General features: G+C 44.4%; 1 protein-coding gene across 7 annotated transcripts in view; it reads left to right on the top strand.

The window, feature by feature from the left end:
• Positions 1–13,286, top strand: part of BCAS1 (brain enriched myelin associated protein 1) — a 63,586-nt gene that overhangs the window by 38,713 nt on the left and 11,587 nt on the right. For 4 of the 7 annotated variants that reach the window (XM_087818632.1, XM_087818635.1, XM_016212242.2 and 1 more), the window contains 2 exons: positions 1,199–1,240; positions 8,368–8,541. The exons of 1 other annotated variant lie outside the window; for it this stretch is intronic. In XM_087818632.1, the coding sequence (XP_087674758.1) occupies positions 1,199–1,240; positions 8,368–8,541 (216 nt within the window). The remainder of the gene's footprint in view (positions 1–1,198; positions 1,241–8,367; positions 8,542–13,286) is intronic. 2 more of the 7 variants (XM_087818634.1, XM_087818636.1) reach the window with 2 other exon arrangements.

Below are 13,286 nucleotides of genomic sequence, written 5' to 3'. Positions count from 1 at the left end.
TGAAATAATTTGCAAAATATCTTGTCATGTTTATTTTTCTGGGAAGAAGTTCAGGCCTGTCCAGCGAATCTCAAAGTGGTCTGTCTGCAAATACCCCCCAAAAAGGCTAAGAATGGCTGCAGGAAAGATCAGAGATGAGCTCCAGAGCTGGAGCTTGGCAAACCGATAGAACGATTGTAGCATTGGCTTTTTTTTTTTTTTAAGCAAAGACCAATTTATTTACAACTTTTTAAAAATATGCAAGTAAAATATGAAAACAATATCAGCTAAATCATATATCCCCTCACCTTGTAGAGCTGATTAAAAAGCTCAAGCTAAACAAAATATTTAGAGATCATTTTCTGTCTCCAGGAATGTTTGGGGACCCCCATATGGTGGACTATGATTGGGCCCAAAGTGCTACCCATCCTATAAATGTCTAGGCCAAGCCTTTTTTCCTCCAAATTAACATCCATTAGTTTCTTAGACATTCTTTCAAAAATAAAAGCTGTGTTGTCACTTGATAAATCGCAACCTTGAGCATGGGGGTGTGGCATTGGCTTTTGATAGAATTGGGATAACTCGTCTCCTACTTGGGGCAGGTCAGGGAGTAACAGTGTTTGAACTTGGATGTGTTGGACCCCAGCCCTCTGACCCTCCATAGAAGTGTTTTTACCGAACTGAGCTCCGACATGGTGAACTTGGCCCCTGTTCAGGGCTGATGTAAGAAGCAGCTCTGACGCTGGCCACCATGCAATTGTCAGGACAAGGCTCAGGGCCCTGCTCGCTACCTAGGGCCTGCTTGCTCTCCGAGGACCATGGATGACTCTCTCCAGTCCTGCTACCAGAATTTTCCTGACCATCATTTGTTTTTACCCAACAGTGCCTGTGTATTGCACGATCGCTCATATTTCCCCCTTCCCATCAGCTTCCAGGAAATGCCAAGATAAACGTGTTACTGACTCACAGTCAAGACTGTGGTTTGTTTTCTGTAGTGACCCCTCTCCTGGCTGCGTCTGGCTGTTTGTTTTCCCTTTGTTGCATTTAAAAATGCATAATATGTCTGATCTTGCTATACTGTTCGATTTTGTGTGAGGCCCCTTCGGGTTCATCTTGGACAAGGCCCAGATAAGCAACGTCCAGGAACTGCACCCGGAGGCCGTCAGCCCTGGTTTCTGTAACATTCTGACTCCTGCTTTTGTTTTTGTCTTCCCTTCAGTCAGTTAAAGAGGATTCAGTCCCCACAGGTGCAGAGGAGATTGTAAGTGACGCATGACGTGACAGACTCATTCCATTCTCACCTTCTGCATGTAGCACCACGGGCATCTCAGCTCCGGGGACCGAGTCCTTGCATGCTCCGGTGTTACTGTCTGCCGTAGACTCTTTCACCCTCTCACGGGATTAGGGGCCCCTGGGGAATAACTTCGGGTCACTATTTTTAATGCCCTTTGAATCAGTGTAAACTGGCTGCAAATTCAGACCACATGTTTTAAAATCTGTCATCCTTTCAGGGCTGAAAGAGTCTACTAAACGTAAGAACCTCTTTCCACTTCCTTCTGGGACCAGGGTGCCGCACCCTCTGCCCCTTTCTGCTCCGGTTGCTTCTTTCATCTTCATGTGCATGACAACCCAGATTCTCTACTAACTGTGGGTGGTACCCCGGGCAGGTAGTTGCCGCAGGGATAGATGCTGAGACTTGATCTCAGGTTGAAGATCCCACTTCATGAGTCCACACCTGAGAGACATAGGTCGTATGTCTGTCCTTTTGGCCTTGCTCTTCTAGAGCGATGGTCCAAGTTTTCAAGACAGTGCACTCATGTCTGAAGGAGCCAGCTCCGTATGAGGTGCCATGAAAATGTATCTTTCCAAAGCATCTTCCTGGGAATGAATGAATTGGCCTCATGCATTTCCCACCCAAACAGCAGCTCTCTGCTCTGAAAGAAGCAGCAGTCCTCGGAAAATTTTATAAGTGGGAATAAATGAATCCACTGCTCCTCAACATAGAAACTGATCACCATCATTTTTCCTGAGCAAAATAGATTCTGCTCTTTTGAGGTGTCTCCTGTTTACTTGCCACAGGTAGGGCTTGTGTTTTCATTTTCATTTAGTTGCTGGTACTGAAGAGATGCTGAAAATGCAAGTGTGTTTCAGAGATATTGTCTGTGGTGTGGAATGGAAATTAAAACGGCTCTGTTGTCATTCCTGTTAGGACGAAGGTCTTTGGAATCTGCAGGTTAAGTCTGGAGCCCCAGTGAGCTTCACAGTCCGGGCTCTTTGCAGACAAGCTTCCTTTGGAAGTTCACAGGCAGTCGCTTGTCTGAGGTGCCCTGGGTCTCGCAGCTCATATGCTGCAATGCAGTGTTAATGTCTAATGGGCAAACAGGAAGGATTTCCTTTTCCAGTGTGGGATTTAAAACAGAAATATAAACATGAATTAAATTGTTGATACCAAAGATAAACACAAAAGCTGATAGAGTGATGAAAGAAAGCAAAATATTTTCTCAAGAAAATAAAGACGCATAAAAAAATTCCTTTAAATTGCTTAGCCCTAAAAATGGCATTTCTATTTTTAAGCTTCAACACTTCATCTTCTAACAGCCTAGATGTTGGAGGGAATGATGCTAAAATGCTGTGATCTTGGCCCCCTCACCCCAGGCTGTGCCACCTCTTGGACCTCAGTTTACTCATCTCTTAAATGGCCATAATTCTACCTACCTCTTAGGGTTCTTGTGAGAATTAAATGGGCAATGCATGTAATGTCCATACTTCAGTGCCTGAAGCATAGGATGAACGAACTCAGTAATTCAGAGGTTGGCAAACTAGAGTCCACGAACCAATTCTGACCCATCACCTGTGTTTATATGGCTCACAAGCTAAGAATGGTTTTTTCATTTTCAAATGGTTAAAAAAAACACACAAAAGAAATAATAATACCTCATGATACTTGAAATTATACAGAATCCAAATTTCAGTGTTTATGAGTAAAGTTTTATTAGAACACAGCCACACCCATTCCTTTACGTGTGGTCGATGCTGTAAAGCTGAGCAGTTGTAACAAAGCCCTTTGCAGGAGAAGGTGCTCCCCCTGCAGCCATCGCCAGTGCTTAGGACTTGTAACATTATGAACGAGGGCTCCCAGTGATTATGTTTCCTCATGAAATTATACATCTCTCAGCTGACCAGTGCCCACATGGAGTGCAAACCAATTTCTTCCTCCCACATAAAAGAAATGGGATTAATCCGAACAATGTGTAGGACTCTAAACCTTCAAAACTGGACAAGTTGATGTTCTTAACCATATCATGAAATTTCATTAACTAGAGACTTATTTTGGCTAAAATATGGGTTTTTTTTGTTACATTTCTCTACCACAATTTTCCAAACCAACCTATCAAACAATACAAAGCAAGGGACAGAGAGTGACTTCAACATTGCCTAAAGTTTTTCGTGAAAAGAAAAATAAGGTTTTGACACCTGTGGAAGTTCAGTACTTCCCTAGAATGAACTTCTGGTCCTATCAGAGGTAAAATCTATCTCTCTGACCACTGAAGTTATTGAATCTTTCCATTGTAATCTGAAAATGTATTGGCTGTTAGTTGAGTTAATGTTCTAACTAATGGCGGGGGGGGGGACTTTTGTTCCCAATGACCTATAAGATCAAGGGAACAGCTATTTCTGTTGTTTATCTCTCTCATTAAGTATCCTCTCAGTTCCAAGTGAAAATAAAAAACAAAAACGCAACCTGGATTAAAAAAGAAAAATGGTATTTATTAGCCATCATAACTAGGAAGTAGAATTCATTTCGAATAACCTTGATTCAGGGCTCTCCCTTGACCCAGCCTTCATGGGCTGGCCATATTTTCAGCTTGCCAACATCGTATCGCCCAGTTCAGAGCAAAGGAGAGACTGATTGAGCAGCAGCCCTACATGTCCCGAATGTGTTCCCTTTCATTGGCTCAAATGGGTTCACAGGCTCTATTAGTCAGGTTTTGCAGGTTATGTTGCAGTAACAAGCAAGCCACAAGCTTCACTGGCTTTTGACAGCAAAGATTCTGTTTTTTCTCATTCATGCTACATATCAGCTGTAAGTCGTCTATTGGGAGATCCTCATGGCCTCTTCCTACTGAGATCTAGAATGAAGAAGCCGCCCTTTGACAAGGACATACAGTTGTAACGACAGGGAAAATAGTGCCGTGGGTGGGCCTTGAATCGCCTCCAAAGCTTTCATTCAGTCTTGATCTCCATCCTGTCTACTCACGTTCCATTTGCCAAAGCAAGTCACACAGCAATGGGCACGGATGTATAATTCTTTTACAGGAAGGGGGAGTGATAATCAGGAAAATAAAGCAATTTGTCACATACTGCCACCCTGAACCGGTATGGTCAAGGAGCTAGACCATGTTGATTCACTTAGACCCACCCAACCAGCTTCATTCAGCTTATGCCGTCTTAAAGTTAGGAAGGGTTGCTTCCCCCAAAGCAAAACTGGGTGTGTGAATAGAATGTGGGAGAATAGTTACTGGATAGAAAAGTAAAATCTCTACAGGGTCTTTGTAATCAAATAATCATGTTATAAATCAAATCGGAAAGAATCTAAAACAGATCCTAAAATCAAAACTTTTAATACCAACCGTATTATGTTGTATATGAATTTAAGTGGAGGAAATAGAACTTGCTAGAAATCAGTTTCCAAAACGCACAGCTCTAGTAAAAACTGTATAAGCCAAATCTTAAGAGTGGTATGATATAATGTCCAAGGCAGAAAGTGAAACTATATTTTGCCAAAATGTATATCTTCATGCAGCATCTAATATCCCCTACTGACATTAAGCAAGGGAGATTTAATTCTAAATTATAACACAAATCTGATTTTAATTGTGTTCATTAAAATGTGCAGATACAATCAGATATTCCAAATAAGGAACAGCTTTTTCCAAAGCCACAGCCTGGAAAGAATCAGAAAACTATCCAAATAAAAATGAAATTCTTATGTCCATCTATGCAAATAAGCTCCTGATTTAGCTTAAATCCTTCTGGGTTTCCATCCTGGGCTTCCCTTGGTTGCTGAAAGCCAACTTCTTGGGAGTCCTTTTTTTTGCCCTTTCAGAATGGACTCTGATCTAGGATTTACGAGTTAACACCTGCCAACCTTAAGAAAGGCCAGGCAAGAGACGTTTGGCAAGCAGGTAGAGCAGATTTATAAAGGCACTGCCGTACAACCTGACCAAGTGAGTAATTTTCCCTCCATGCCCTTGTACACACACAAAATGTGCTGCTTCAAAGACAGAATAATTCTGAAGCTGGAGACAGTGAGCCAGACTCTGTTCATTATTTACTTAAGGGTCATTTCTCCTTTCTCCGCCTGTCGTCCCTTGATCTTAGGTGAGGTTGCCGACTACTACACCCCCAAAGTATTTAATTGTGATTAGTCTAAACCAATAACCCATATTCTTCCCCAGTTATTAGTTTAGGAGTAAGAACTTGACCTACTTTTGGCCAATGAAATGTACCCCGAGGTAGGGGATTAAAGTACAGAAGTTCATTTGGAACAAATCTTTTGCTGTGATCTTCCTTCCTTCTTAGAACGTTGGCTGGAGGATGTGATGCCTGGACCTGTGGCAGCCACTTTATATCCATGAGGTAGCAACTAAAAGGATGAAAATCTAGCATGCCAAGGATGGCAGAGCCAAAGGACAGAAAGAGTCCGGGTTCTTAGAGAAACTGCGGAGCTGCTAAGTCAATCCCAGAGCTTCCAACTGTCAAACTTTTTGTTCCATATCATTATTGATTAAGTCACTATTAGATATTCAGTTACTGGTAGACAACTTCCTCCTCATTGAAATGGCTCCTTACCTGTGGTGTGACTTGGGCCAAGCCATTCAATTATTCAGATTCTTCATCTGTAGATAGAGATAATGTTATCTGCGCTGAGCTGTCTCTGAAAATATTTACTGAGGTAATATATTAAAACTACCTTGCGCCCTGGCCAGTGTGGCTCAGTGGTTAGAGTGCCAGCCCACACACCCAAAGGGTGGAGTTTCCAGTCCCAGTCACAGGCACTTATCTGGGTTGCAGGTTCGATCCCAGGTCCTGGTTGGGGCTCATGCGGGAGGCAACCAGTCGATGTTTCTCCCTCTCCCTCCCCTCCTTGCACTCTCTCTAAAAATCAATAGAAAAAATATCCTTGGGTGAAGATTAATTTTTTAAAAAACTACCTTGCACAGTGATTGGTACAATAGCAGGTAGGTATTAGTATCCTTTCTAAATGGTGCACATGGGCATGGTGGGTGATTCCAGGTAATCCATGCCCATGGGGAAGCAGCTCTCATAATAGCACAAGTGACAAGCAGTAGCACCAACTGAGAGCTTGTCATGTACCAGGCAGGCACTGTTCTAGGCACTTTACATGCATTGCCTGATTTGACTCTGAAAATCGCTTTCTGATGTCTATACTGTTCCCACGGAAAAATGAGAACATACAGGCGGAGATGCTGAGTGGGGACCCTGGGTTGTTAGAGCCCCTGGGAGGGGCGGAGTTGAGATTTAGAGCCCAGGCAGGCTGGTGCTAGAAGCTATGCTCACAAACACTGTGTCAGCTGCCTGTTTCAGGCTCACCCCAGGGCTCTTGTGGCTGAAGCTGATTTTTCAGAAATGCAGATGAACTGAATCAGGCCTCGGTGCGCAAACCCACGTCCCCGTTTGACTGCCAGTCCAGTCTCTCACTGCTCCAGTCTGAGCCTGGTTTCCTAAAGCCAGGCCCCGCAGCGAAGCCTCCTCACAGACATGTTTTCTTTGGCTGGCCCAGCGCTTTTTTCCTTGGAATACCTTTAGATGGGCAACTTGTCTTTTGTCCATTACAGTCCCCGCCACTCCTTCTTGTCATCTATCTGGTCAGTTGGTGCTGAGACCACCTGCTGAAAGCCAACTTCTTGACTCCTGGGGACTTTTGAGTTTGTAACCCCCCAACCTAGATCTTTATTTACAAAGTGCATTAAGAAACAAAAGGCAGGGAGAGATAACGGTGGCGTAACGCCTTCTTTCGGGTGTTCCTGCACCCTGGCTCGTTGCCGGGCGGGCACCTTCCTGCTCCCATTGACAACACAGAGGCAGGGTCCTCGTTGGATCATTCAGGCCACTCAGCCAATGGTGTGTTCTGCACTGAGGGGCAGGACGTGGCTTCTCCGCCAGCACACTGCGCTTTTGGAAATCAGTAAGCTACCTCCCCTGGTCCCTGACAGCAAGAACAGGACTCTGGGGAAGCCGGGACCTGGCACCAGGAATACCAAGCTCACAGTGCTTCCCTCCGAGGCAGGGAATTAACGGCAAACTTGTACATCGGAGGCCAGAGATTCAGGATTTTAGACTTCACAGGCCACACACAGTCTCTAGTGGATATTTTCCATGTTTTAAAAAAGATGTTTACAACCCTTTAAAAATGTGAAATCCATTCTTAGCTTGGAGGCCATACGTAACCAGACTAAGGGATGGATCTGGTAGTGGTTTGCCAATTCCCGCCTAAGGAAACAAAAACAAAATTATAAAACCCTCTCTGTCCGGTGGCAGGGACCAAAGCCAATGCAGAAACTGTCTCAGGTGTGAGTGGGCCCAGCACAAAGGCAGTGAGGCCATGCACAGGAGCACATGTGGGGGTCAGAAGGCAGGTGACTCAGACCTGCGCCCAGGGCTGGCCAGCCTTCCCACCACAGCCATTCAGGGGACACTGAGCTCACTGGGCACCTTGCTGGGGGCCATAAGCAGCTTAGCCAGAGTTTCGTGCCAAGTTCATTTCTCTTCTGAAGGCATGAACTTCAGCTAAGCAACAGTGGCAAATGACAGCCTGGGGTGTGGTGGGAAATGAGTTAACGAAGATTTGGAGTCTATTAGTGGAGGAGCTGTCACATTATGCTTTCTGTGTAGGGGACAGTTTCTCCACAGTCGCAGGGAACTCAGATGTGGAGTGGAAGATGTCACGGTCACCATCTCTAAAGTCAGACCCCAGGGAATGATTGCTCCTGATATTTACACAGCCCAGGTGTAATTCACCTTTATAGCAGACCACAGAGGCGGGCCTTCTAGAAGGGAAGGGGTTTTGAGCATGCTTGAGGGGCAGTCCCCAAAAGCGACTTTCTGTCTAAGCCTTGTGCCTTTGTGGAGCAGGGCTTTTGCCTCCAAGTCAGCCTGTCTGGCAGCTGCTCAGAAATCGGCTGGGAGCGCACCTTGCATGACATGAGTGCTCCCTCTTGAAGATGAGCCTGTGTAGAAGTGGTCATAGACTCCAACCTGTGGCCTCTAGGTGGACAAAGGGCCAACCTGGACCCCACTTTATAAGACATGTTTGGGGAGAATGTGGGTTTTTTCACTGTCTCATTACCTGGCAAAATAATCCAGGTGGTGTGTGAATCACCAGTAGAGGTTATAAAGTCCGAGGAAGCAGACTGCGCCTTACAGACAGTGGATCTCAGCGACGAGGGAGAGGCCTTGCCCGCACCCCCCGAAGGAAAACCCAAAAGGGAAGACGGCAAGCCACCGAGAACCTCCCTGCTGGCGCTCCTCAGGCAGATGGTAAGCCGCTGGCCCCCGGCGCTCGGACGCCCCCGGAGGAGAGGCCAGGCCCAGGGCGCGGGACAGAGCCGCAGGCGGGGCAGAGGGCGTGGGACTGCGCCGTGAGAAAATGCCCTTTTATACTTCGGATTCTATCACAGTTTCTAGAAAAATCTCAGTTTATTGCTAAGATTTTGTAACCTTTCATTAACTCTACTAACTCCTTTTTTATTATTTTTATTTTTATTGATCTTTAGAGAGAGGAAGGGAGAGGGAGAGAGAAAAGCATCGATGCAAGAGTGAGACATTGATCGGCTGCCTCCTGATCACCCCCCCACCAGGCATCGAGCCCGCAACCTGGGCACGTGCCCCAAGCGGGAATCGAACCAGCAGCCTTTTGGTGCACAGGATGATGCCCAGCCCACTGAGCCCAGGTTTCTACTAACCCCTTTTTTAACAAAGAAAGAGCTGGCCTTGGATCTTGAGTTTCAACAGACAATGGTATCTACCTAGAAGTTAATATTATTGTTTAATTTTAATTTTAATTATTTTTAAAGGTTCCTTCTGTTTATGGTAAAAGATATTGCTTTTCTTATTATGGCAATGATGTGCAGTTTCCTTTGGAAATACATTTATTGGCATAAAGAACATGGGCATTTTTAAAAGATTAAGTAATAAATAGTTGAAATTACATACTGATGTTGGGAAAATCCTGAAGGTGACATGTGAGTGCCACAAACTTGGACAAAGCTGACTTGTAGATAGCTCAAACGAGGAAATGACAACATAATTTTATAAGAATGAATATGTGTAATTTAGTTGGTGAATTCACCATGCTCTTCATTTATATAGCATGGAAAAAATGCAGACAGACTTCTTTAATGTAGCAGTCATGCACATTAAATATCTAAAGATCCAAAAACATAAATAATACAATGAGCTAAAACCCAAATCAGTCAGAAGGCAAAAAAAAAAAAAAGCATGTAAAACATTTAATTCTCTTTTAATGAAAAAACAAGAATTTCATTATTTTCAAGAGTATTTGGGAATATCCTTGAAGAAAGCAATTCTAATTTCACAGTCACAACCTGTTAAGGAATTCTTTCTAGTCCTCAAAACAAAACAACACCCTTGCCAGTGGGAGGCGAGGCATATGAGAAGTAACTCTTAGAAACCGTTGACAGGAATCATCTCTTTCAGTGCCGGGTCCTCGTGGAGTAAGGCGCGTGGGGGCAGGAGTGGGCAGCCTGTGGGTCTGGAACCCCATCTATATTCCTGGCCATTTATTCTGCAATTTGGCATTGAAAATGGGGATCAGGGTTTGAGATGTTTAAACCAATAATTTTTACATGACGTCAAGAAAGAAAAGAACATTTGGCCTGTTTCTGGCAACCCATCAACATTACAAAAGGGATCCCCAAATAGCTCATGGTAGCATTGAGTGTGATCCAGCCTGCCCATTTCTGAATGGAGTTGAGAGATAACATATATCTCAAACACAATGACTTTCTCTTCCAAATAACCAACATGGTACTTCTCCATTTAACAGAGAGGAACATACAAGAGACTCCAAATAAAGCATGAAAGACACCTAAACCATCCATTCAAAACAAATCCTTAAATCCTAGTGAGGTCCCGCATTACTTACATTCATCCCACAGAGCTAGCCATTGCTTGGTGATTTTTCTAGCAGTAGAAACTAGGTAAATCTGAACCGGTAAACCTGTTAGGGGAACAAAATTGAAAACGAAAGTCCTTTGGAATTGATTTTCCACAGGGTAGGGATCGAACCCGTGACCCTGCGGTGCGTGGCCAACACGCTAACCACTGAGCCAGGCCGGCCAGGGCAACAGATGTTTATTTCTCACTAACGGCCACACTCAGTGAGCACACACTGTGTCTTACACACAAGATCTCCACTAACTGGCATGACCCCCTCGCCTCTACCTTTTATGCATCTGTGAATATGCCTTAGTGTAGGCTCCTGGAAGTCAGCTTCAGCAGTTATTTTGAGGAAACACTTTCAGGCTACAATTCATGGCTTCCAAACTAATCTAAGGTCTTTGCATTTATGCAGAAAGAAAAAAACTGCTCTAAGAGCTTGAAAATAGAGACAGTGCCTGGCCCATCACTATGGGCTTTTTAGTTTAGTTTCTTTTTGGAGCAAAATAAGGGACTCTTTCAACTGATTTTAGATATTGTTACAAAATATAGTTTTTTAAAATAATTGATTTAGCAGAAGAGAAAACTCAATTTCAAACGCATCCCCCTTGTTTTGTGATCTGTCTCCATTCATCAGATCATTGATTTTCTACCGTCTAGACTTCGTCGCCCTCAAGGTTCCTTCAGATAATGTATTCACTATCCCGTGACAAAGCAACTCTAGACTGAGTTTTTATTTTAATAACTGCATTGCCCAGTTCATTTCTAGAGAGAGAGTTTTCTTTCCAGAAATCAACCTCATAAAAGTAAAAATAGAAAAAGTATCATTTTTCCAAATAATTTTATTTCAGGGAAAACAGTTGCATAAGTCTCTGCATTACAGGTAGATAGAGCACGTCACAAAAACCCATGGGCTCCTACAGACAATTATTTCAAAATAATTGCAAGGAACAGCTCTGACATCTGGCATGCCCTAAATAAAATTAAAAAAAGATTCTTCTGTGCATTAATTCATCTGTATGTCAAGAAATTGGATAGTTGAAGCGTTAGTATATTTTTATAAAACAAGTGGGTAGAGAACTGTATTCATGTCCCCACACAGCAGGTAGGCAGATGAAACCATAAAGGCGGTAGAGAGAAATCTAGAGATACGGGTTATCATTTGTTAATATTAATAACACCTTGTACTTGAAAAGTACTTTCTTCCTCCAAACTCACATCACATACATTGTCTCATTGAATCCCCACCTCCAGTCTCCTTAGACCATTAGTTTTGTGAGCAACTCTTCGTTAGAATAACATTCTCCTGCTCAGGTAAGAAAATAGTGAGCTTCAATATTGGGCAAATTAAAGGCCTAAATGAGGAGAGTCTAGAAATCAGTTTTCTGTTGACTATGTTCAATCTAATAAGTCTACGAAAACCTATTGACATTTACTATCCGGAGGGCGGGGGGTGGGGGGGAGACCATGGTTTGTAATGGTAATTTTAAAACAACAAGAACAGGAGTTTTCTAACCAAAGTTCTTGATCTCAGATTCTTCCCTGAGTGTGAAATATGAATCCTGAGCTGCTCTTTAAGGAAAGGTTTCTGAAAGCAGCATTTGTCTGGCAATTTCTGCCTTCACCAGCGACTTGCGTTCCTTTCTATCCTTAAAGGGGATTCTGCACTTCTCGCTTATTAATGGTAATAATAATAATAATAATAGCTACCGTTTACTGCGTACAAGTGGCATGGCTGGCACTGTGCATGTGTTGGCTCCTTATCAATACGAAACCCTGTAAAGCAAACGCTCCTCCTGCGCCGCTGTGCAGAGGGGGGCACTAAGACTCGGGGTTTGAGGGGCTTCGAGGCCCCGGGGCTGCTAACTGGCAAAGCCAGAGCTCACACTCAGGCTGCTGACTTAAAGCTCACCCTGGAACCCATAAGCGACTTCTGCTCCCCGGGCGCCTGCCAGCTGGTTCCCTTTGAGAGTAAATGGAGGTAGAACAACCATAGCTCCCTTTTGGTGATAATCTTAGTAATGTTTTCTGTGCAAACATCATTTTTATGTCTTGGGCTTACCTGAAATTCCCTAAAATTACCCTCACTTGAAATTACAAGGCAAAAGAGAGCTTTAATATATGACAGACATAAAGCTTGGACGTAGTTTTCTGAAAGTACTTGTCTCTAAAATAAGACTGAATTCCGTGGTGCAATTTTGTCTGAATTGTCCGGTTTACTTTCAAGTGAGCACCTCGGTAAAACACAAAGTTCGGACTCACAGCCTTTGTTTACCCTGGAAATTTCCAGCAGGTCCCGTTCCTTGGATTTGCTGTAGTGAGGCCCATCTAGTAAACAGTGTTGCCGACAGTTAGTGCTGTCATACTAAATTCAAGTGGCATCCCAGTTCTTCTTGTAAATCTCAATTTTGATTGTAATGGATCTCCATCAAAACTCATTTTCATTCCCTTTAAGGGAATGTAAACTGACCACCGCATCTCCGCTAGGATTTTGAATATCTTGAGCTCTGTGTCGGAGATGGTTCAAATATGCCTCAGAGGCCCAAAACATCGGAGCGCGTGACACAGCAGAAGGAAGAGGAAGTGGCGTTAGGGACATGCCGCGGGCTGGAGGGCCCAGCCAGGTGCAGGCCCGGCCTCTGGCAGGCCCCTGAACGAAGGCAAACTCCAGGAGGAGGGGCGCCGGGCGACACATGGGGCAGGCTCCGAAGCCACACGAGGGGCAGGCTCCAAAGCCACATACAGGGCAGGCTCCGAAGCCACACGTGGGGCAGGCTCCGAAGCCACACGCGGGGCAGGCTCCGAAGCCGCTCACGGCGCTCAGGCTGCTCAGAGCGCGTCTCCGAACGAAAGTCAGGCCCTTCAAACAGGAACTCTGCTGCTTTTGACAGCTGGGAAAAATAAGTTTCTGTGGTTTATGGTCTTTTTAATACAGAGCCCAACACGAACCATCCTAATTCGTCTCTGAAAGAGAGCTCGGCCCAGAGAAAAGAAAGGAATGGAGGGCCAACAAAGCAGGGAGAGAAGGGAGAGAGAGGAATGAAGGGGGAATGAAGGGAGGGAGGCAGGGAGGGAGGAAGGGAGGCTGGGAGGGAGGGAGGGAG

Source organism: Miniopterus natalensis, chromosome 7, assembly GCF_054644295.1.
Source record: "Miniopterus natalensis isolate mMinNat1 chromosome 7, mMinNat1.hap1, whole genome shotgun sequence".
Classification (NCBI taxonomy): domain Eukaryota; kingdom Metazoa; phylum Chordata; class Mammalia; order Chiroptera; family Miniopteridae; genus Miniopterus; species Miniopterus natalensis.
This window is presented reverse-complemented; position numbering and strand designations above follow the sequence as displayed.